Genomic DNA, 25,087 nt, shown 5'->3' with positions numbered 1-25,087 from the left:
TAACTTTTTATGAAGGTTCCACGTGTTTTCCTCCTCTCCCCCATATGCATACAGCATTGCCAACCCTAAGCATTCAAAAATGAGTCACAACTCCAAGAATCATGAGTAGCTTAAAAATCATGAAACATCAATTGGAAAAAAAAATCTATATATTTATCTGTTTTTTTTTTTTTAACCTTTTAAGGTTCCTGATTTCAAAGTTTTCTCTGCAACTATAAGGTCTAGAAATGAAACTTGAGATTATTTTGTAATGACTCCTGGAGCTGGTCTTTAAGAAAAACTCCAGATATCATGAAACTTGTGATAAAATCCTGTGGTGACATTGTGCGAGTGTTTTTAATATAACTGCATAGAGTTCACATGGAACTGAACACCACAGTTATAATACAAGGTGATTTGCAGGCCTAACTCCATGTTCTCATTTACTCAAGAACCTCTACAAATTCTTTTTGATATGCACAACATTCTCCATGCTTCTCTCTGACTTTTTCATCCATATGTTTGTAACTTTCCCTCAGTTTAAAAAAAAACAATCTACCCTTTTTAATATTTTACACTACACAACACAGATGGCTGAACCTGGAAATTTGACCTGCAAATAGTGCTTATTTTTAAAGCCTATTCAAATTTAAAAAAAGAGTTTGACTATCTAGCTGGCAACTGGAAGGTAAGTTCTTAATATGCTCAGTAAATGCTTAGGATGGGATTATCAAAAGCACTGTGTTGGCCTAACTCTGCTCATATTAAAGTCAAAGGGAGCAGAGTTAGGCCAAAGTTGCGTGATACTGAAAAATCTTATTCCCAAGGTTTTTTGGTTTTTTTGTTTTTTAATAGAGTCCAACCAAGAAATGCATTTTTAAATTTTTTTTTGAACTGTGCAGATTTAAGTTTGCAGTAACATCGGGCTCAATGGGTAGTGATTGATGGGTCCATGTCTAGTTGGCAGCTGGCATCAAGCGGAGTGCTCCAAGGGTCAGACTTGGGGCTGGTTTTGTTCAATATCTTCATTAATGATCTGGAGGATTGCGTGGAGTGCACCCTCAGCAAGTTTGCAGATGACACTAAACTGGGAGGAGCAGTAGATACGCTGGAGGGCAGGGATAGGATACAGAGGGACCTAGACAAATTAGAGGATTGGGCCAAAAGAAATCTGATGAGGTTCAACAAGGACAAATGCAGAGTCCTGCACTTAGGATGGAAGAATCCCATGCACTGCTACAGACTAGGGACCGCGTGGCTAGGCAGCAGTTCTACAGAAAAGGACCTAGGGGTTACAGTGGAAGAGAAGCTGGATATGAGTCAACAATGTGCCCTTGTTGCCAAGAAGGCTAATGGCATTTTGGGCTGTATAATCAGGAGCATTGCCAGCAGATTGAGGGACGTGATCATTCCCCTCTATTCAGCATTGGTGAGGTCTCATCTGGAGTACTGTGTCCAGTTTTGGGCCCCACACTACAAGAAGGGTGTGGAAAAATTAGAAAGAGTCCAGCGGAGGGCAATAAAAATGATTAGGGGGCTGTAGCACATGATTTATGAGGAGAGGCTGAGGGAACTAGGATTATTTAGTCTGCAGAAGAGAAGAATGAGGGGGGATTTGATAGTTGCTTTCAACTACCTGAAAGGGGGTTCCAAAGAGGATGGGTCTAGACTGTTCAGTAGTAGCAGATGACAGAACAAGGAGTAATGGTCTCAAGTTGCAGTGTGGGAGGTTTAGGTTGGATATTAGGAAAAACTTTTTCATTAGGAGGGTGGTGAAGCACTGGAATGGGTTACCTGGAGTGGTGGTGGAATCTCCTTCCTTAGGGGTTTTTAAAGTCAGGCTTGACAAAGCCCTGGCTGAGATGATTTAGTTGGGGATTGATCTTGCTTTGAGCAGGGGGTTAGACTAGATGATCTTCTGAGGTCCCTTCCAACCCTGATATTTTATGATTCTATGAACTATCTTTGTAGTCATACAAAAATATCCTCTACTTGTATGTAAAAAGAAATATATTTTATGCCAAAACTTCAGGCCCAATTTTCATAGAATCATGGAACTGTAGGACTGGAAGGAACCTTGAGAGGTCATTTAGTGCAGTCCCCTGCTCTCATGCAAGGACTATGTAATGCCAAGACCATTCCTGGTAGGTATTAGTCTAACCTGTTCTTAAAACCTCCAGTGACGGAGATTCAACAGTGCCCCTAGGCAATTTGTTTCAGTACTTAACCACCCTGACAGTTAGGAAGTTTTTCCTAATGTCCAACCGAAACCTTCCTTGCTGCAATTTAAGCCCATTGCTTCTTGTCCTATTCTCAGAGGTTAAGGAGAACAATTTTTCTCCTCCTCCTTGTAACAACCTTTTATGTACGTGAAAACTGTTATCATGTCTCCCCTCAACTTTCTCTTTTCCAGACTAAACAAACCCAATTTCTTCAATCTTTCCTCATAGGTCATGTTTTCTAGACCTTTAAATCATTTTTGTTGCTCTCCTCTGGACTTTCTCCAATTTGTTCATATCTTTCTTAAAATGTGGTGCCCAGAACTGTACACAGTACTCCAGATGAGGCCCAATCAGCGCGGAGAAGAGCAGAAGAATTACTTCTTGTGTCATGCTTACAACACTTTTACTTTTATATAAAGTCAAAGGGGAAGAAGAGACTTAGAGGTTCCATAAGTTGACCCTTGGCTTAGAGTTGAATAGATATTCTTAGAAAGTTCATTTGAAACTTCATAGCTGCACGTTTTAAAAGCATAGACCTTTATAACCTGTGGCTGTTCATATTTAACTGCTTGGGAGTTGGGGTTTCTAAGCAAGGTTTGCTGCTTCCCAGCTCTACCAATGCTATTCTTTAATTCAATATATATAGACTGTTCACTTACATATAGGTCAAAGCTTTTAAAACAGATATTCAAATTGGGAGAGGGGAGGGTATGTGACAACATACAGTAACGTTCCTGCTGCTCCTTAAAGCAATTTATCCAGGTTCCCAGGGTTGAGCCAATGCATTGCAACAGAAATTTCAGTTCCTTTTTCTGTAGCTCCATGGTAAAGCAACTCTTCTAGCAGCCGTGTGGCATATCCGCAGCAATACTACATTGATTGCTGTGGATATATAATGCACTTGCTGATCCCTCCACATGAGCTAAGGTGTTGAAGGCTGTCCAAGCAACAAAAACTAACCAGTCTCCTGGTCCTGATGCCATTCCAGCTGAAGTTTTCAAACACAGAGGAAATTTTCTCATTGACAAGCTTTTGAATTCTTCTCACATGTCTGGCTTCAAGAAATCATACCGTAACAACTGATAGATGCCAACATTGTCACTATCTATAAGCACAGAGGCTCAAAAAGCTATTGTGGCAATTACTGCAGCATGTCCTTGCTCTCTGTGGCCAGCAGGATTCTTGCACAGATCCTCTTGAACCAGCTCCTGGCCCAAATCAGAGTTACAGGGCAGCTTTTGTGTTTAGTGGAGCATTGTTGACATAATTTTCATCACTGGACAATTACAGGAAAAATGTCACAAATAGCATCAAACGTTGTACATCGTGTTTCTTGATCTAACCAAGCTTTGAACATGGTCAACTGCACTGCATTCTGGAAATTGCTTGCTAAATTTGGGTGTTGATACAAATTTATCAACATCACTCAGCAATTACACAAAGGCATAGTTGGACATGTTAGTGTCGATGGTGATCTAGCAGATCCATTTCCAGTCACGAATGGGGTGAAGTAGGGATGTGTCCTCGTTCCTAGCCTTTTTGGTCTATTCTTCACTGTAATGCTAGAGGAAGCCCCTCCATGGCTCTTCCAATGACATCTTTATATGCATTTGCACTGTCAAGCTTTTTAATCTCTCTCGTCTACATGTGAATGCCAAGGTGGTCGAAGTGTTGATCCAGGAACTGCTCTACACTGATGGTTTCCTGTTGGTGGCGCACTCTGAAGCAGCACCAAAGATATTATAAACTGCTTAGCTGTGGTGGCTTGTAACTTTTCCTTACCATCAGTTGAACAAAAACGGAGGCTTTGTACCAGCTAGCTCTTTAACAACCTTAGCAACAGCTATCAATAAGTTTGGAAGTTACCACATTCCAAGCAGTCAAACTCTTTCCTTACCTTGGCAGCATGTAAAACAATGAAATGATAATCACTTATGAAGTAGATATGTGAATTAAGAAAGCCAGCACTGCATATGGTCGCCTTTATCACCAAATCTGGAAGCAATATCATATCTGCCTATAAACAAAAATCAAAGCATATAATGCTGCTGTTGTCACAGCATTGCTCTGTGGTTGTGGAACATGGACCTGCTATCAACAACACATTAAAATGTTTGACAGTTTCCATTTGTGACACCTACAACTGCTCAGCATCAAATGGCGGGACTGGGTGTCCAAAGTAGAAGTCTTGGCCAAAGCTGGTTCAGTCAGTATTGAGATTCACTTGATTTTGCCCAGACATATTTATATGCCTAAGACCTGTCTGTCCAACAAATTCTATATTCTGAATTAAATTCTGGCAACTGTAAGCACGGAAGGCAGATGAAATGCTTCAAAGATATCCTGAGACAAAAGTTGCACAAGACAAATATTTCTGATTAGATCTTTGAGCAACTGATGATTGATCCTATTGCATGACGCCGCGCTATAAGGGTGGGTGTCTATGACTTTGCACAAGGCTGTTCTTCTCAGTTGGAAGTGCGGCGCCAGGTAAGGAAATAACATGCAGCTTAAGCAACACAACCAGGCAAATGACTCTGTGGTCAGTGCAGTAACTGTTGTAGTTCTTTCCAAATTGGTCTATGGAGCCGTGCAAAGACCGATTAATACAAACTGCGACTGTTATTGATGATGTCCTTGAAATTTGGGTGACTAGTGTTGCATTGCTGCATCTGTACTGTTGAGATTTTAATTACATAAATGGAGGAAAGTTTAAAGCATCTAGTTTTCAAAATGATTCTGCCTTCTTGCAAGTATGGAGTAGCTACAACTCAACACCTTGTGCAGGAGAAAAGCTGCTATATGCATAACTTTGAATTTCCTAACTTGTGTGACTTCTAATATTTGTGTTGATATGGAATTTAAAAAAGAAGGAATCTTGAAGCAGTTCTGAACTTCCTCATATAACTCTGCCTGTATTCAAATGACCATTCTGAAACAAATGCCTTTTAATAATGTTGTGAACTTCTACATGTATAAACATCCATACAGCATAGCACTGTTCACAACCTCTCAACTTGATTGCTGGAAACATAAGGAAAGCAGCTTACTGTGGATGTGTCATAGTTTATTTTCAAACATTCAGAACTTCATATCTGAACAAAATCACTTCAACCCCCTTATGCCCACGTCCTCAGTAAGTGCTAGTGGAATGTAACAGTTTGACTTATCCACCTGATCTTTAACTTGTGAAAACATCCCCTTTTTCTAGTGTAGAACTAAAAGCTGACAGAAATGTGTATATTTGCAGTTTTAAATTGAAATTTGCATGCACAGATTTGCCTGTGGGCCAAGAACAAGTAGGAAAAAGCTCAACTCCAAAGGCAACTTTACAGAAGCATCTGAAAACCTTGAAAAAAGAAATGGAGTACTTGTGGCACCTTAGAGACTATTATATTCTCTGTGTATATATAAAGTCTGCTGCAGTTTCCACAGTATGCATCTGATGAAGTGAGCTGTAGCTCACGAAAGCTCATGCTCAAATAAATTGGTTAGTCTCTAAGGTGCCACAAGTACTCCATTTCTTTTTGCGAATACAGACTAACACGGCTGTTACTCTGAAACCTGAAAACCTTGAGCTGCTATGAGTCTCCATATTATGACTAGCATCATTAATGCAATATTACTAGCATGGAAAGTGCTTAATTAGATTTTATCATGACTAGAGTAAATTTGATTGCTAAATATACACAGTAATAATAAATCAATGCAACTATAATGTTTGGATTGTAAGTAGCATATTACATTGTTCCTAGGCCCTTTTTCACAGAACACGGTGCTTGCATTGATAGCTATGCATACTCCATAGAGAGGTGTTATCAGAAGTGGGGTCAAAATGTACAACCTTTAACTCTGACCACGTGGTGTGGTTAGAAAACAAGGGACTTTTTAATTAATAGAATTAGGTGGGTCTTTCAGATAGAAATAGGTTGGTTTTTTTTAAAGTCAGTAGGTCTTATATAACAGTTCTCATGTGTTACCTACCTTTGTAAAGTACTTTGAAAGCAAGTCACATAGGCACAGAGAGGCGAGGTGACCTGCCACAGGTTGATGCAGGTCAGTGATAGAGTTGGGAATAGAACCCAGGCTCTTGACTCCCCCTTCAGTGCTCTATCTGGATCAGTGCTTGAAAGCAGAAAGTAATAGGGGAGCTGTGATGAGGACTAGGAAACCCTATTTACTAATTTGAATTGTGGTAGCCCCTGGAAGTGACAGTAAGGGAATAGAGCCCTATTATGTTGGTACTGTGTGTATATATGCACACAATGGAAAGATGGTTCCTGCCCCAAATGTGGGTGGAAGAGCAGATTGAGGAGTGCGGATGTGTGTGGGGTACTCTAGACAGCAGGGTTGAGAGGCAATATTGAACTTTGGACTCGGGTGTGTGTGTGTGTGTGTGTGTGTGTGTGTGTGTAGGGGGGAGATTTGAACTGAGATAGTTTTGGGCTGTGAAGAAGTCAAGGGGAGAGTAATTGCATTCTGACAATCCCCCTGAGGATCATCAAAGTACAACTCCATGTGCCCACCCAGTCCCTCTGGCTCCCCCTTTACATGGCTGTGCACCCCAGGGCTGCTTGGTGATGATTTGAGAAGGATAAGTAGGGATGTGACATGGAGCAGAGTGGGGAGCAGGGTTGTGAGGTGGTGCATGGGGAAGAATTGGGGCTTAAATTGCAAAGGTGGGAAGTGAACAGGAACTCTGATCTAATGAAGCAGAGGTCACAGCAGGCATCCACAGACAAACCATAGGCCTCTCCTATTCCAAACCATTTCTTCCCCTCACCTGCTCATTGTCCCTCTGAGAAGTGGCAGGTGAGAGTGGGAGTAGATGGAGGAACTTGATGGTGACTTTGGTAGTCTCGACTTAATGCAGTTGGGTTATCCTGAATAAGGGGAATAACTCCCAATGCATCTAATTTTAGCACTTCAAAAGTAGCTTATGCCCAATAGTTATTCAGGGTTGGGGGTGGAAGGGCAAGGGAGGGCAGAGAGAGAGATTTTTGGAGTTTCAGAGGATTGTGATGGTTTAGTTAGTAACCCCCCTAAAGCAATCTGAGGAAATAAGGCAAATTTTCCAGAAAGAAACATTTTAAAATGTTTCAGCTGAAAAAGTTAGAAGCTGTTATCCTGGCAGGATTAAAATTGCCCTATGAAGAGTTAGTGGGCCAAATTTGGAGAGTAATGCAATCACTTAAATACAAGGGATTTTTGTTCTGCTTTAAATGCAAATTGCACAACACTATGGAGTTACTGCCAGTGCCTCCAAGATTAGAAACACCCTTCTTAGAATCTCCAAGTAGTACTTGGGACAAATGCAAATTATGTGTTTGGGTTAGGGGGCTTCTAAAATTGTCCTATTTTTCATTCCTATAAATTGGCTCACTTCTTTAATTTACACAGAAGCAGTTTGCGGCTATTAGGCATCCACATTTGGAAATATTGGCTCAGCTTTATGCACATGAATCATATCTAACTTTAGGCTCCCAGTGTGGGCAGTGTTGATCTCAGTGCTTAAACTGGATGTAAATAGGGTGACCATATTTTCCCAAAGGGAAAACGGGACACGCCCAGCCCTTCCTGCCACCCACCCACAGGCCTGGGCTGAGGTCCCTCAGCCTCTCCACAGTACCCCCCAGCCCCTCCCACATATGGGGCTGCCTGAGGCCATCCTTGCCCTCCCACCCTGCATATGGGGCTGGCCTAAGCCTTTCCTGCCTCCTGCCCACGTGGGACCAGCCTGAGATCCCCCTTCCCACTGGCGCCCGGAGCCAGCCTGAACTTGCCCGCCCGCCCACCCACCTGTACCCCGCTTCCCCCTCACAGTCCTGGTCTAAGCTCTCCCAGCTGCCTGCCTGCGTATGGGGCTCGTCCTCCAAGCCCCTTCCCCACCCCCTCTGCCCACCCACGTGCAGTGAAAATGCTGCTTGCAGCCCACTTCCCCTGCCTGGGTGCCAGCCTAGCCCTTCTGCCTGGGGGAGCAGGGATCCTCCTGCCAGGTCTGAGCAGGGACCCCCTTCCCTGTGGGCTGCCCCAGGCACTGTGCAGGGGGCACATCAAGTGCGTGGAGTGGGGGGGTGAGCGAGCTGTGCCCCATCTACTCACCTGTGCAAGGTGGGAGCTGGTGGGGATGTGGTGGGGGTGCTGCCTGGGAGAGTGGGGGGCGGCGGGACAGGAGCAGCAGTGGGAGTGGGGGGGGGACAGCGCTCTCGCTGCCCATACCTTCTGCTGCTGCTGCCGATGGAGGAGGCAGCAAGGAAGACTCCAGTGTGGGTGCGCACTGGGGGAAGCAAAGAGGGTGGGCAGGGCTGCTTGCTGCCTCCCGCTGCTGGCTTGGGGCCATGATCCCTACACAGTATCTCCCTGCCAGTCAGCCTGGCCCCAACTGTTCCGGTGCCCCTGCAGGCGACAACCGGATTTTGGGTGTCCAGTCACTGTTTCTGACCGGATGCTGTCAGGTGCCCTTTTTGACTGGACTTTTCAGTCGAAAAGGACACCAGACAACCCTACACACATCTATACCCCTCTCTCACACATGGGGGCCAAGGGGTGACCGACCGATCAAACCCTCCCTGCCTGGCGCTCTCCTCCCTCCTAGCTCCGCTGGGTCCCCAGAACAGGCCCACCTTCCCCAGTACCTGGTGTTGTCTTCCCAGCCAGAGTCCGCCACCTGCTCCCACTGACCAGCTGCTGCAGTTCGCAGCACGCAGCCAGCATTGGCGGGAAACAGGATGGGGGGCGGGGGGGCTGTGCTGACGGACCAGCTCGGGGAGCCCCCTGGCCCCACATGCTGCAGCTTCCTGCCACCAGCCTTGCACACCCACCCCCATCGTTGACACCCCCCACCCCTGACTCACCACTGGTTGGGATACCTGGAAGAGGGCTTAAATACAGGACTGTCTCTTAAAAACAGGTCGTCCGGTCCCCCTAGATAATTGCAGTGAATAGGCTAGTTGTTTGTGGGTATTATTTCTGTAGTGCTGTGTACTCTCTTTGCTGGTGGCAGGCTGTTTTTCCATCACAGGAAGCATACTTTTTTGCCCCAAAACAGCTCACCCAGAACTAATTTTCTCTCCTTTCATCTCTCTACTGCTAAATGAAACAGAAGGATGGAGGAACAGGAGTCACCATTTACTATCACTTTCCTGATCCCCATTCTGCCTATAACAGAGCAGGCCCACAATTGTGTCAATGCCCACAAATACAATTGATCAGGAGGGATGTTTTGGTGTATCCATGATGCTGGATCTCTTGCTGCCTTGAGTGGGAGGCATGAGAAACGTGAAGCAGTACACTGCTCAGTACAACAATTTCTGCTTTGCCATTCAGAGTCCATTCTAAACAAGCTTAGGGAAATGCATACGGAATCTTCTCTAAAATGACTATCTAAAACAGATAATGGGGAGAATTTGCAGTTAGGTGTTTAACTCCCATTGAAATTTGGTGGTATTTAGGTACCTTCCTTCCTTTTGTTCCTTTGAAAATCTCCTCCAGTGTTCTAAAGTGACACTGGTAAGTATGGTAGTTTGAGAGGCAAAATTTAGGTTTTGTAAAATTTTTCAAAACTCAATGTGAATCAAAATCTAAAAAATGGAAACAGGATTGTTTTTTCTGCGGTGCTGGAAATACACAAACATGTATGAGAACCAGATATGAAATGCACCAAATAGACTAGCTTAATATAACTGACCCTGCCAAATTGAAGTGCAGACTGGGAACAGCTCAAATAATTGCTGGGAAACATAAATGTAAAACTTTTTTTCAAAAATCTTAATAACTTAAAATGTTCTGACTTGCATCTTTCTCAGTACCTTTGGCCTTGTCTTTCAAAACTTTATTAGAATGCAACTGTGTAGAGTTGAGGAACTAATATGATGCTGATCCTTGATGATGTTGTCACAAAGCTGAGTAGTATTCAGCATCATGTATACTACTTATGATTCGATCCAGATCACAGTAGGGCTTAACTGCAAGTAGTTTTATGTAATGCAGAACATGCCTTGTGTACACCTAATTCATCACTGCATTCTGGCATAAAATTTTGTGCTGAAGACAGGCCTAAAAGGCTAAGGATTTTATTCCAAAAATGAAATGTAAGCCTCTTCAGAGTCTGTATAGCATAAAAGTCCCACTGTATGGTTAAAGTACCACTTAATGGTGCATCGGCTTTGTGCTAGCCCTCTGCAGAGGTGTAAATTTGAACACGGATGCACATGAAGCACAAAACAGTATTGTGCGTGTATGTGTAAATAGCATGATATATAGCCTCATTCTGAAGACTTAAATATATCCTGCCTTCCTAAGAAACTATTATTTAAGGACAAAGGTTAGCTTGTGTGAGCTATTGATTAGCTTAATGGTCTCTGAGGACTAATGCAGAGCATATTCCAATAATTAAATCAATTATTTGGGATAATTATTAATAATCCCATATTAACTGGAAGAGGGACATGGCTTAATTCTGTGACATTGCATCTGTTTTAATTATTTAAAACTCCTTCATTTTGTGTTCATGGGTGAAGAGCATTCACATGAAGGAAGGTGCCTAAGAACCATCCTTTTCCCACATCTTTTCCCCTCCTTCTCTGTGGTACAGCTATGATGTCCATATGCTCGAGTCGGGAGTGCTGATTTGTAATAGAATCTAAGTCAGATTCTGCCTGTGGATACACATGTGGCTCCCACTGGCTGCAATGGGAGTGCCATGTCTTAGAATATAGATATTCAGGCCTGCCTGTAAAGGCCTATCCTTTAAGAACTCAGATGCATTTTTATCACTTAGCTGGTTACAGGGGTATAAAAACAAAGAATCAAAATCACAGTCCAACTGTATATGGGCCTTCTCTCACTAGGATAGTCCGGCCTTGTTCTTAGTCTGGGAAGCATCCTGTCTGGCGAGAAATCACTTATCAGTGGTTGTGGTCGTGAAACCCTCATTTCTGTATGTTTTATCTTTATGGTCCCTACTTTTCTATTGTTAATCTGTCTGCTGTCTAATAGTTTCTGTCTGCTGTATAATACATTTTGCTAGGTGTAAGTTAATTAGTGTAGTGGGATATAATTGGTTAGAGAATTAAGTTACAATATGTTAGGATTGGTTAGTTAAATTTCAGTAAAAGGATTGGTTAAGGAATAGCTGAGAATATTACTATATAAACTGGGGTCAAACAGGAAGTGGGAAGAAGGGAAAGTGGAATCATATTTGCTAAGGTCAGAAATGGGGAACAGGAACACAGGCAAGGTTCTGCGGCGTCAGAGCTGGGAAGGGGGACACGGGGTAAATGCTCTGCGGTGTCAGAGCTGGGAGGGGGGACACAGGGTAAATGCTCTGTGGTGTCAGAGCTGGGAGGGGGGACACTGGGGAATAGACTCTGTCAGCATATAGAGATAAGCCCGACTGGTGTGAAGGGCTTCAAAATATGCTTGCTTGGAAACTAACCCCAATAAACATCGCATTGTCTGTTCTTCGAACTTCTGGTCTTTTGCTGCTTGCTGTCTGCGTGACAAGAACCAGGGAAATGGGAGAGTTGAGGGAAAACCCTCTAAAACCATGCACAAGCGAGAAGAAAAAATATATTCTGGAGAGTTTGGGAGCTATTGCAAGTATTCACTACCTCTTTGTAATCCTATTCCCAGTTACTGTCTCCATCTCCCTATCGTGTGCTCACATGACATTTTCAGGTAACCAGCATTGTACGAGAGCAGACTGTAGTCGGAAAGGAAAAATCTCTGTAAGAACTTAATAATTATTTTGAAAATCTAAAATTATATTCCACAACTAATTTTCCCCCTTGAAATCTGAGGGGGAAAAAATTAAATGATTACTTTACAGTAATGTGCCAAAGTTTATATTCCAAGGACTCTCCTTAAACTGATCCAGAAAGTAGAATGGCCTAGCTAGAAAATACATAAAGTTACATATAGTTGTAAGTGAGAAACATTAAAGGGATATAACAATAAATTAGCTAGATCCCAAAACATACATTCTTTTGAGGGAAGGGTTGTTAACATAACCTTTTTAAAAAGCTCATGTTTTGTATTTGTGGGCTGAGTTAAGACTGCACGTTGGTTGCTCAGGATGAGGGTAGGGAAATGTGGGCAGTGTGTGCTGAAAGTGCTGCCCTCATTTTCCAGCACACAGAGGCACCAGAGTGCTCTGAGGAGACCCTCAAGAACTGAGGTCTCCGCCACATCTCTGTTCTTCCCCAGTGCCGCATCCCGTATCTTCCTGTTCTGCTCTGGCTGCCGCCTGGACCCGAGTCTTATATTTTCAAAAGTGACTAGTGATTTTGGGTGCCGAATTTCAGACATCCAGAAGATAAGATTGGCAAGCACATATTATAGATGCGTCAATAAATATGGGCTCAGGATATATTGGAGGCACACAATATGAATAGAATACTTGTGAAGATGGAATTGTCCCAAAGGACTGAGGCTCTTGTTATCTTAAATATTTCTTTAGCTAGTAATTTGGATTGCATATGAAGTATTAGAGAGACGGTTTGGCCATAAATGGAAGCTAGCCTGGAACCCTGTCTGGTTTCCAAAGGAACTTTGTTGAAATCTGTCTCCGTGGAATGTTTTGATTTTGACAAATCAGCAAATAGAAAAAAACTGTTTCATTGGAATTTTTCTGACGAGCTCTATTTTTCACAACTAATTTTGAAAATTCTTTGGATCTGACCCATATTGGGAGCTGTGGGTGTTCAGCACCTCTGAAAACCAGGCCATTTCTATTTAGGAGTCCAAATACAGATTTAGGTGCCTAATATTGGGCATCACTGTTTGAAAATTTTGGCCAATGTTGTGAAATTATGAAAAATATTTCTTGGGGAGAAATGCACCGTAAACAAACCAATATGGCAGCTTGTAATTGGTATGCAAAAGGAATGTGCCAATTTCTGGCTGTTGTTTTAGTTAAAGACCTGATAATTTTTTTTTTCAGAAAGGTTTTCTTGTAAAATCCATTTCTATTAAAATCCTCTGAAAAGAAGGATTTTGTCAGAACCCTTGCTTCTAGTTGTGAACAATGGTGTGATTAAGATCTCTGGTCTGGGACAGACTGACGTTTTGCAATACATTTTTGCAATGTTTAATTTGGTGCAAAAGGCCCTTTTATTGGAAGCTGACAAAAGAAAATGATCCCGTAACCTGAAACATCCAGTACTGTAGCCAAGGTCTGGCATGGCTGATGGCAAGCTGGACCTCCATTGTGTAGCAAGTTTCCTAAATTCTGCAGCACCCTGATGTAGCAAACTGAAAATTCTGTGGCTGCTTGTTTTAAATTAAAAAGGGAAGTTTTGAATGAATTAAACATGAAGATGCATAGTTCAGCCCATGAACAGCATTGTCTTGTGCTCTTCCTTCACTTTACAGTTTTCCATGTGCCAAATCTTGTGTGGACAATTCAGAACTGCCTTGTGGAAATTATGGGGGAGGAAACGAGTCTTTGGCAGTTACGCAGGGGACAGTTGGTGCATTTTTGGCACATGGAGAGTCACTGGAGGCAGTCTGGGATTGCATGGCAAACACATTAGTTAATTTTGTTTAAAATCCACAGTAGTGCAATAGTTAACAATGGTGACATTTAAAGAGGATTTCTCTGTTGTAGAAAATGCAGGGAGGTTAATGCAGCAGTTCACACCTAGCAGAGCTGTTTCAGGGTGCCTGTGAGCTCAGGAAAGCACATTGGTTTACACTGTGTTCATGTATTCAAGGTTTTCTTTGAGACCATAAGGTGAAACATAACCTTTTTCTCAAGACCACTGTGTATCATGCTGACCAATATAGTCTCATTGCTTCATTTTACCCCTCTGTAATCCTTCTGTTTTTGTTTTATACTTGGATTTTAAGCTCTTTGAGGCAGGGATTGTTTTTTATTATTTTTGTAACATCTATCACAATTTGGTCCTGGTCCAAAAAATAAGCTATAGTAAAAAATGATGGGTTCTACAACAAGTTGTGGATTCTGCAAAAAATGATGTGATCAGAGTAAACAGGGCCCAGGCTGTACAGTACCACGCTAATATGACTTGCATACAAGGTGACAAATAATATGAAACCACAAAATCAAACACCTTGAGCTTTTGGTTTCCTCTGATAGAATCAAACATGCTTGTTTCTATGGCTTCTCCTAAGACCAAAATAGTTTGAGTGTCAGATGTCAAGGATATTATGTCTTCAGTGAACAGAGGGGCTACAATATTCAGCTGTTGCATTAAAACGCCTCCTGAAATGTGAACGATGTTGGGGAAAACTAAACGACCTTGCAGCATTAGGCCAACAAGCAATGTTACATGGAGCAGAACAACCTATTAGCAAGGCTTGAAGAATATTGCTATTTGAGCCAAGGCTACTGTAATCTGAAATACATATGTATATTTAACCAATTTAATTCCACTCCAACGCTTAATATAGAAGTAACACACATGATCAGTATATCTTGAAATATTTCAGTCATTTAGTTGATCAATTATATTTTATCTGAATACTCTCTAGCTGGCTGGCTTCCTCCAGACATGGCGATGAACATGACTCATTCAAGCAGATTACATGTGATTTCAGTTTGGTGCTAATTAGATTTGGTCATTTTGGCAAGTCTAGTGTTTTTAATGAATCTGCTGGCCCTGAGACAGAGTTTCATCTCTGTTCTTTGAATAATAGATTCCTCACCTATTTTTCATTACTGTATCAACAACTATCTGAGATCAAGTATTTCAAGTAAATCTAGACAATATCTCATGCATTTTTTTTCCTTTTTGACTTGTTCTCACAATACTGATAGTTTTGCCACGTGTGTGGGTTTTATATTTTGGTTCTAGCTATAATTGTCCATTCCTAGTTGGACTGGTTATTCAATACCTTGTGGATATTGTTATATGAAGAGATGATGTGTTTGGACTAATAGAACTTGGCAAATTATTGACAATAGCCCCCAACTGTCAAATGCAGAGTTTCAAGAATCAGAACTTCTGATATTACATTTCTTACATATTGTAATTTTTTTATATGGGTCATTGTCACCCTGCTTTTGTCTGGTAGTAATAACATCTCCATGAATTTAGAATAGCTCTTAACAGAATCTTTTTGGCCATATCCAAATAAATCCTCACACAGCCTTTTCCATAATCTGCAAGGGATTACATGACCCTGCACTGGCTATTCTGTTGGTATTTTTCAGAAGAAATTAAATGTATTGCAGTGTGTCAGTCTGGGGGCTAGTGGAATACTAAATTACCTTCAAGAATTAATGGGAGCTGTATTTTTAAAAATTATGGGGGAAGATAACAAGGAGAGAAGTAAGAGTGAAATGTATCCATCTGAGAGCTAAACACCTAGTCTTAAGATACTACCTGCTGGTAGTGCCACGTTGGCTTGCACATGGGAAAAAACAAACAAACAATGTCAGCTTCAATAAGGAACAAAAGATGGCCTATATCTGCTTAGTATGGCATGTGGGAAATTAGGTGACCACTGCTTTTGTATTTTAAGGGATATCTCCTCTTTACTATACAGTTCCTTTCCAGACCTGGAAATTCATGACGTTTTTGAAACAGTGCCCATGAGGAAGAGGGGAGAGAGTACCAGTGGCAGGAGTGTATGCAGCCTGAGGAAGTGCAAAAAAGATCTTTGTGGTCAGTATAAGAAACAGGCTGACCCTTTACTCAATGATGGCCAGAGTCAAGAATCTCTCATTTTATTATCCTATTTCCTACTGCAATAAACAAATGCAATTGCTAGATTTTAAGGACTTAAATTGAACAATTTGAGGCATCTGGAGACTGCTGGCCACCTTCTGTTCTGTTACATCCATGTAATTAACTCCACTGATGATTTATTATATTGATGTACATATGAAATAAATCCGAGCATAATTTGGTCATATACCTCCGACTTTGACAACTAAAATTTCCCAAAGCCGCTTAATTTCTTTGTCTTAAGAAGCCTGAATTTGAGCTAGGGCCCCCTTTTCCATGTCCATCACGTTAAGCCATTAGGTCAGGGTTAGCATAAGGGTGATTGGGCGGGGAACCACTGGCTTTTGGCTAAGGATCAGAACTGGGAGTCTGACAGACTTCTGTTGACTTTGGACTAGCCACTTCACCTCCCTGTACTAGTGGTGGTGGTGGGAATTTCAAAAAGACTGATTGGTACTTTTACCTAGGTTTTGTTGTATACCTGGTGAAACCACAAGTTAGTAAATTTTTTTTTTCTATTGCAATGGAAGTAGACCATCAGAATCCCAATTTCCAAAAGTGTGCAGCATCCATTGTTTAGTGGGAGCTGTTGGGTGCTGAGGTACTCGTGAAAATCTGGCCCTAAATGTATATGTAACTCTACTTGACTAAATGCTTGAAACACTAGAACTAAGTTCTTAATACACACACTTTTCTATGTTAAACATCTGTGGCTTTTTCTAAAAACATGAGTACAGCAAGTCATTGAATTACTTGCTCCATCAATGTTTGATTACTTACAGTTTGTTGCAATGCCTTTATTAAATGGCAGTCAGCTGGGTAACCGGCGGGAAGGGTACCTATCTATTTATTTTGCAATGTTGAAACTCTGCTTTGAATTATAGACTTTTGTTGTACAGTACTTAAAGCTGGGAATGAGATGGGAAGTAGCTGATGCTGAGGTAGCTTGGCAGCTGATTTTTGTAGTTGGTATGACTGAGACTGACCTGTTACTTCCTCCAAATCTCTTGAAGCTTACTTCCATTCTTTTACGGTATGCCAAATGTGCTAGTTTAGGCCTCAGTTACTTAAGCACATGCTTAAGTCCCATGGACTTCAATGGGATTTAAGTATATTCTTAAGTGCTTTCCTGAAGTGGGGTTTGGGGCTTAATTTTTGGCAATGCTGAGCACCACACACTCCCACTGAAGTTGAGTGGGAACTCTGGGTGCGTAGTTTCTTCTCAGAAGCAGACTCTTAGTTTATGGGGTCATAACCTTTCCAGCCTGTAGTCTTTCTAGCCTTCCATCCATCCTGGAAATGTACAGTTCTCTCTGTTAAGGATGTTGCTAATGGTCAGTCCTAGTTTGATCCCTTATTAAATGATCTGACCCTTTGCTGCAATGTGAAGGCTTTTACTAAATGATGCTTTATATAAAATATGTATGTGTATACAGGAAGTAATAACTTTTATAGATGAAACCCTTAGACAGCTAGTTATATAAAGAGTTAGTTCTATTGACTTTTTTCAGAAGGATGCAATTTCATTATAGAGGCACAATTTAATTATGACTCTTTAAAACTGCAGTCAGATTTTTATACTGTACTTTTTTCCAGCGTCTGTTATATTGGCCTATTTAAAGACCAGTTGAATTTTTTAATTCTATTCTGTGAATACATTACTGTAATCCATGATCTTAGATTTAACATTTTGTGATGCTGTCATCCTAGGCATCCAGCTAATCATGTATATTCCATCATGGGGAAGTGTTTGACAGTGGTAGTGCAGTGGTTCCCAAACTAGGAGCACTGGTTGTTCAGGGAAAGCCCCTGGTAGGCCAGGCTGCTTTATTTACCTGCCGCATCTGCAGGTTCAGCTGATCGTAGCTCCCAGTGGCGGCGGTTCGCCGTTCTCAGCCAATGGGGGCTGCGAGAAGCAGTGCGGGCCGAGGGACGTGCTGGCCACAGCTTCCCGCAGACCCTATTGGCCTGGGACGGCAAACCGTGACCAGTGGGAGCTGCGATCGGCCCAACCTGCAGATGCAGCAGGTAAACAAACTGGCCTGGCCCGGCCCACCAGGGGCTTTCCGTGAACAGGTGGCACCCTTAGTTTGGGAACCACTGATGTAGAGTGTGTGTGTGAGATTTTTTAAAAAAATAAACTGTGAAGGATACTTAATTCTGGTGCTACTTTCTGGGAGTGATAGAAAACTTCAGGGTGAATACTTTTAATGCAGAGGACAAGGTCCCAGATTTTTAAAAGTCTGGCCCAAGAAGCTTTTAGAAGGAGTTGAATAAAGCCTATACATATATACTGATCTTCTTTTAGAACATCTTCATTATAATATCTGCGTACGGGCTGTTTTTTCTTTCTTAATGTTTCCTCTACCTTTGGATGAACACTCCAGTGAAATAATTCTGAATGGATTGAAATGCTTTTTATCTCCATTGCAGCTTGTAAGTCTTTTAGTTCACTCTACTTGGCTGAACTACTGCTTTGGAACCTCAGAAAATCATTGCTGTTAGCTACACATACAGAAACAACCAATATACCACTTTGCTTTTCCTGTTTCTCTCCAGCAATGGAAGAGCACAGCCTCAAAATTCAGGGGACCTCTTCACAACAATACAAACTGGCCTTCTCTTTGAGAGTGTTTGATTACACAAATTAAAATTTCACCACAGTCAATTGGCAACAGCTAGAGACAGTTCCAAAACTAAACTTTGGATTTTGTGTTCCCCTCAAAGTTTTGGGAGTGTTTTGATCCAAACATGGATTTTGAGGCCCATATCTATCAACTGTAGCTCAAGCAGTTATGATATTAACCACTGTAGATTTGTAAACTCTTAAAGGACTATCTTCCCCGATACATAGACCGTGTTTAGCTTATTGTGGATGCCACCACAATAGAAGTACACCATGATAAACTTACTTGCATTGAATGTAGCTCTCCATATTTTTCTCATTCTTTTGAAATTGGAAAATTAAACAAAACCAAATGGGCTACACAGTTGGCACACTGGAAAGTGCAGGGCAAAGGCCTCTACATGTACATGTGCATCAGCTTTCTCTCACCTTTCATTTGGGATGGCTTTGATCTTTGAGTCAACATGATTTAATAGATTATTCTTTAAAATAGATTACGTTTTTTCTTTCTATAATGTCATGTGGCACATTTTTCAGCGTAGTCAGTTGGGCCTAGATTTTTGAACCTGGTTGCCTAAATTTAGGCACTCAAACCCACATTTAGGAATTGCGTAAGTGGCCAGACTTTCAGCAGCGCTGAGCACCCATAGCCCCCACTTAGGTCAATGGATGCTATGAATGTGACTCTGAACATTCACCATTTTCTTTACCTAACCATGAAAACAATACCAGTACAAAGGGCTATCTCTTGCTCCTGGTTCTCGTAATGAGACTACATCACTAAAACCAGCGTTATTTCCATAAATGAGTCTTTTCTCCTCCTTTTCTCTCTCATAGCAGAAGGAACTCTGTGTGGAGGCCAAAAATAAAGCAAACCTTGTTATGTTATTAAATTTAAGATCTGAGGTAAAATTTGGAATAAATATTATAAATATTTTGGGTATATTTAAGGAATCTTTTTTGCCTTTGGTTTGAATTGACCCAAATGTGGATATTAAAACTGGTATTTGACCCTTCAATAGTACAATACTCTATGGGAATGGTCTCAAGAGGAAACCTTTTATATACATTAGACACATGGTTACATCGCACCAGACATCATGGGCTCTGTACTAGTGCTTGTGACTGCTGTAGTCTCTTACGAACAGACCAGTCTTGAATTCTGCTTCCTAAGTTTCTTCCCATCTGGTTCCTCCTCCAAACTTTTAATATTCTGTTATGTGCAGTAGGAGTCCTTTGTGTCTGGTGGACCCCAGGATTCTTTACACTAGATACTGAGAGCCTTCTCTGAAGCATGACTAGAACTGGTGGTAAGGGTTCTGGGGATGATAGCACCCACTTCAGACAATGGTAACAGAAATAAGGACCCGCTTCTGGAGGAGGAAATCAGAGAGAGAAAGAGAGATTGACTGGAAGGTAGGATGGGTTGGGGAGAAGAACATCAAATCCCATCTTTACCTACAGCACAAATACACGTCCTTGGTAGCACTGATGGGTCCTATGTCCTCATTTTGCGTTATAGCCTGATAAGCCAGGAGAGGAAAAGCAACAGTCCATTTGGTTATAACGTGAATAGAAACCAGGCAACTGGAAAACTTACTGAGAGGATGAGTGATCTTCTTCATGCAGCACTTTCAGTTAAGTAAATGATAGTTATTGCATGACTGGTAGCAACACCTACTAGCTTAGGAAACAGTTGTCAGATAAGCTGGCCTACAAGTTCCAGAGTGGTCTGTCTTTTTTTTAAAAAACCCTTGTCTGCCTTGGTTACCTTATTCTCAAGGCTAGAAAGTAGCAGTCCATTTTTAACTCTTAAGCATCTATAAATAGAGCTGAAAATAGTTTGTACATCTTTCCCCCACCTTTCAGTACTAATACATAATACCAAATGACTTCAGGTAAATCTGGGGCACAGGAATCATACAGAAAATGCATCAGAACAAATAAAATCTATTTCATAGGTTCTTGAGCATGCATTTCTCTTTTAAGTTGTATTTCTACTTCTTGAAGGACCTCTACCGTAGAGCATTTGTGACTAGCAGTATTCAGAGCAAAATAATTTATATTAAAAAAGCAAGGTTGGTGAATTGCCATACATGTTATAGTAAAATCTGGAAAAATACAGAAGGCGCAGCAAATAAAATTAGGCTCATGATATTTGGGCACTAGTATTGGAAAACAAATAGAGGCTTAGTTAGGGATTGGAAATCCGAAAGTGCACACGGCTCTGGTATAAATCTCTGTTCCTGCTGAATTGCAGAAACCCTCTGAAGCTCACCAGTTGTACGAGTGTGTAAACCGCCTTTTGTTCCTATAAGAAGTGCTGGAGTTGAAATCAATGGACTAGACTAATAAGTAGTGAGAATTGGGGAGGCATGATATTAGACAGCAAACAAAGTCCTTGGCCTTTCTTTAAATAACTAAGAGGTTGAACTTCCTTCAACAAAAGTAGTCCTCGGAATCCTCCAGTATCGTTCACCTAGGGTTAGAATCCCTTTTACAGTGGTTCACCTTTCAAACATTTTGAGAATAGCATATTATTTCTGAGCATAGGGCTTTTAAGATCCATTACCATTGCAGGACTCCACATTTCCCCATTACCACATAAATAGTTTCCTTGTGATTACTCTCCTGTTTGAGGCTTGAGACCTGGAAGGTCACTGTCGATCATAATTTCCAATTTCAATTGAACATATGCAGGGGAGCCACTGTTAGACTATGCATATGCCTTGTTGATACAGCAGCAGGAAATCTACCTCTGCAGAAAGGTCCCTTGTCCAGGCTGCTGAAAACAAATGGTCTCCATCGCGATCAGTGGTAATATGCTAATCCAAAGAAATGAGGACTGCTGCTACTGTCAAGTAATGTACTCATTAATGGGGGTTGCATTTCAAAATCTGATAGGAAATAGGTAGAACATCACCAGATGGTGTGTAACTTGAGTGTATGATGGGTATCTTGGCCACCATGTAGAAGGATGGAATGGATTATTTCTCTCCCCCCTCCCCTCCTGCCCCAGTTGATATCACTATTTTAGTAAAATTTGATATAGAGTGCTGTTGTATCTTAAAGGGACACTCACAGTTCAACTTCTGCCCTAAAATTAGATTTGTTTTTGCTGTAAAATGCTAATAGAAAGATGTCAAGGAAACAACATTTTGCAGTCTTTACAATATAAACATTGCAGGATTGCGCTATAGTAGAATTTGACTAGTCAGTTTCACTTTCATTTTTTTCTAGGTTGTCTTCATTTCCCAAGCTAGGAGAAATACAAACAGAGTATAGGTGGTGCAAATTAAATTAGATTTTTGTAAAAGGAATTTCAGGAAGACTAAGACGTTAAAGGGACATAGTCAACTTGAAAGCTAGTCACTTTTTAAAAATGGCTTAAGAGTAATTCCTGATATTATATCTGCCCCTGACTTTCTCTAATAACTGTGAATGTAAAGATACAAAAAATTTCATATATTTTTTTCTCCCTATAGTTATGTGAAAGAACCACCCAAACAAGGGAAACTTAGTAATTTGACTCTACAGAGGAAACTCTGAAAGGGAACATATATTTGACAGTACAGTTGATTGTTCACTGTCTTCTAAATATAAAACTGAAAGTGAGAATTTCCCGCCTCTAACCTTTCATTTATGATGATCTCCAGGTTGCAATAGTAGTACTACTGGTAACAATAGTGGGTAAATATTTTTCAGACAGAAGTGTGGATTTTCAAGTCGGGGGCCTATTAGTAATGACATCACCTTTCACTCTCCTTTGTTTTAACCAGACCAAATTTGTGTTTCAATGTACAGTTCAGGATTAAAGATCTTGTTAGCTAAGACTTGAGTCTTTACTCCTTACCAAGGAGATACAAATCCTCACATCAAATACAGATATATACACCTATTGACAGAAGCCAAGATTTTCAGAAATGATGAGTGATGTTGGGTGTCTTCGCTTTTGCATGTCCAGCTTGAGGCATATTTTAAAGGGGCCTGACTAAGGGTGGGGACTTGGGGATTCTGAAAGTTGAGTCTCTTTAAGGTGACTCAGGTTAGGGATCCAATTCCTAGTACATCTAAAAATCTTGGCGAGAAGCTGGAAGAAAGAGGTATAACATTTTAAACATATTAAATAGATTATATTACATTGTGTAGTATATATAAACCTGCATGTAAAAAGTCCCCACACTGGGTTTATTTCTCTCTATTAGAAGAGCTGTAATAGCCTTGCTGTATTTCAGGTTGTCAGTATTGCTGTTTCTTAACTCAACCTGCTGTGCCCAAGTATTGCAGCTCATAAGGTTCCTTATGTGACTGAATTAAAACAGTGGGAGATTCTTACATACCATATGTGCTGCAATATGAAGGAACGACAGGATAAGTTGCACAATAAGCCAGGTAAGTCCTTATTCCAAAGTCCTTCCTGATTCTTGATTCCATTTTAATTTTGAACCTAATGGACATGTCCACTTAATCGAACTTGAATTTGGGTGCACATTTTTGTCCTCTGTGCATACACACCCAGTGGGCAATCTGCCTTCTTAGTGGGAATGAGCTATGTAAGGCACTGGACATTGTTGTGAAGTATATGCAGCCTTTTATGTTAGGGAAAACATAAATCCATTCAGTGTCACTGTTAGTTGGGTCAGCACTTTCATTCTAAAACAGTTTGAATCAGTTTATAGCTTGGCTGTAAAAAATAAAATAAATTTTAGGCTAAAACTTGGCCTGCGGTCTTAGCTCTGCATCAAAATATAAATAGCTGAGTTATTAACATGTGAAATCTGGCTACTGAACATGCACTACTTGGTGGTGTTTTTTGTTACACCAAGCACCCCTAGTATGGATCAGTGCTGTTAAGTTGCTTTGTATGTGATAGATTCACTTCAATCACTGAGAAGCAGTGACCACTTTTATTCTCAAGGCCTCTAAAAGCATTTCTGGGGACAAGTAAATCCTTAACAAGTTTTCTTAGGGAATGAGTTATGGTCGATTTTTGTGATTGCCAGAGATGGATACAGCAGCTAGGCTTTGTAAGGATTCAAATTTAGTATCTGTCTAACTTGAATGGTACTCCTGAGCTCTTCTTCTTTTATTACCTTTGAATACCTTTCCGAGACATAAAAGATAGAGTTGCATGCTTCCTCTTCCTCCCTTTTCAATTCCTCTTGACAGAAATTGGAAGGTGGAGGGGTAACTAGCACTAGCAGCTGATTCTTCTTGAATTCATGGGGTGATGATTTAAGGATCTGGTTGCCCAAGTATTGCAGGGCCTCTTGGGCAGGGCAGGTAGTGACCTGATAGGTGTTTGGCACTCTAGTAGATCATTGTGTTCAGTAGCTAATCACTGATCAAGTTACTGCATTCTCTGCTGGAATAGGCAGCACCCAAACTTTCCAGCTGCTGGTGTGAGAAGTAGTAAGTAATTTAGCTTTGGGGAGGCTAGGTAGAGGTTTTTGGTAACCACTTTTTTTTCCTTTTTGCAGAACTCCAAACATGGGAGGCAAACTTAGCAAGAAGAAGAAGGGGTACAATGTAAATGATGAAAAAGCTAAAGACAAGGACAAGAAGGCTGAGGGAGCAGCTACCGAGGAAGAGGAGACTCCAAAACAGAATGAGGATGCCCAGCAAACCACAGAGACCGGAGAAGTGAAGGAGAACAACAAGGAGGAGAAGGGTGATAAAGAGTCCCAGGTTGCTGCCAATAAGACAGAAGACAAAGAAGGGGAAAAAGAAAAAGCCGTGAGCCAGGAAGAAGTCCAGAAATCTGAACCAGAGAAGCCAGAGGCTGTTGTCGACGCAAAAGTGGAGCCACAGAAGAACAATGAACAACTGGCACCTAAGCAAGAGGAACAGACTTCAGCCTCTGCTCCTGCTGCCAGTAGTGAAGCATCTAAAACTTCTGAGCCCAGCAATGATGCAAAAGTTTCCCAGCCTTCAGAAGCCACAGCTACTAGTAAAGCAGATGACAAGAGCAAAGAGGAAGGGGAAGCCAAAAAGACTGAGGCTCCCGCAGCACCTGCAGCCCAAGAAACTAAAAGTGATGTGGCCCCAGCTTCAGACTCAAAACCTAGCAGCAGCGAGGCTGCACCTTCTTCCAAGGAGACCCCGGCAGCAACAGAAGCACCTAGTTCTACTCCCAAGGCTTCAGCGCCTGCAGCCCCACCAGAGGAAGCGAAATCTTCTGAAGTTCCAGCGACTAATTCGGATCAAACCATAGCAGTGCAAGATTAAATTGGACAGCCTGTTGAAATTAACCACTTAAAACAACCTGTGTCTTTTTTTTTTCTTTTTCTTTTTTTTTTTTTTTTTAATTTTTTCAGCTATACTAACTTGTTTCAGATCTGAAATAATATGTATTGCCCAGGGGGGAAAAAAAAAAAAAAAAAAAGGATGTCCCATCAAGTTGGGAGGGAGCAAGGGAGGGGGGGGAAGAATCCAAATAGTATTTTTGTGGGGAAATATCTAATATACTTTCTGCCAGGATTTAAAAATATGGATGTCTGAAAGTACAGCACATCTTTTGTATCTGAACTGCTGTAAATGCACTCCACCAATGTATCAAAATCTTT

At 41.3% G+C, this 25,087-nt stretch overlaps 1 protein-coding gene across 2 annotated transcripts in view; it reads left to right on the top strand.

Moving 5' to 3' along the window:
• BASP1 (brain abundant membrane attached signal protein 1) overlaps window positions 1–24,876 on the top strand; it is a 71,521-nt gene extending 46,645 nt beyond the window's left edge. For both annotated transcript variants that reach the window (XM_077809163.1, XM_077809164.1), the window contains exon 2: window positions 24,002–24,876. In XM_077809163.1, the coding sequence (XP_077665289.1) occupies window positions 24,012–24,749 (738 nt within the window). In that variant the 5' untranslated portion in view covers window positions 24,002–24,011 and the 3' untranslated portion in view covers window positions 24,750–24,876. The remainder of the gene's footprint in view (window positions 1–24,001) is intronic.
• Window positions 24,877–25,087: the final 211 nt, after the last annotated feature.

The sequence above is a fragment of the Eretmochelys imbricata genome, chromosome 2, assembly GCF_965152235.1.
Source record: "Eretmochelys imbricata isolate rEreImb1 chromosome 2, rEreImb1.hap1, whole genome shotgun sequence".
Classification (NCBI taxonomy): domain Eukaryota; kingdom Metazoa; phylum Chordata; order Testudines; family Cheloniidae; genus Eretmochelys; species Eretmochelys imbricata.
Note: the sequence above shows the minus strand (reverse complement) of the source record. Positions and strands in the feature narration are given on the sequence as shown.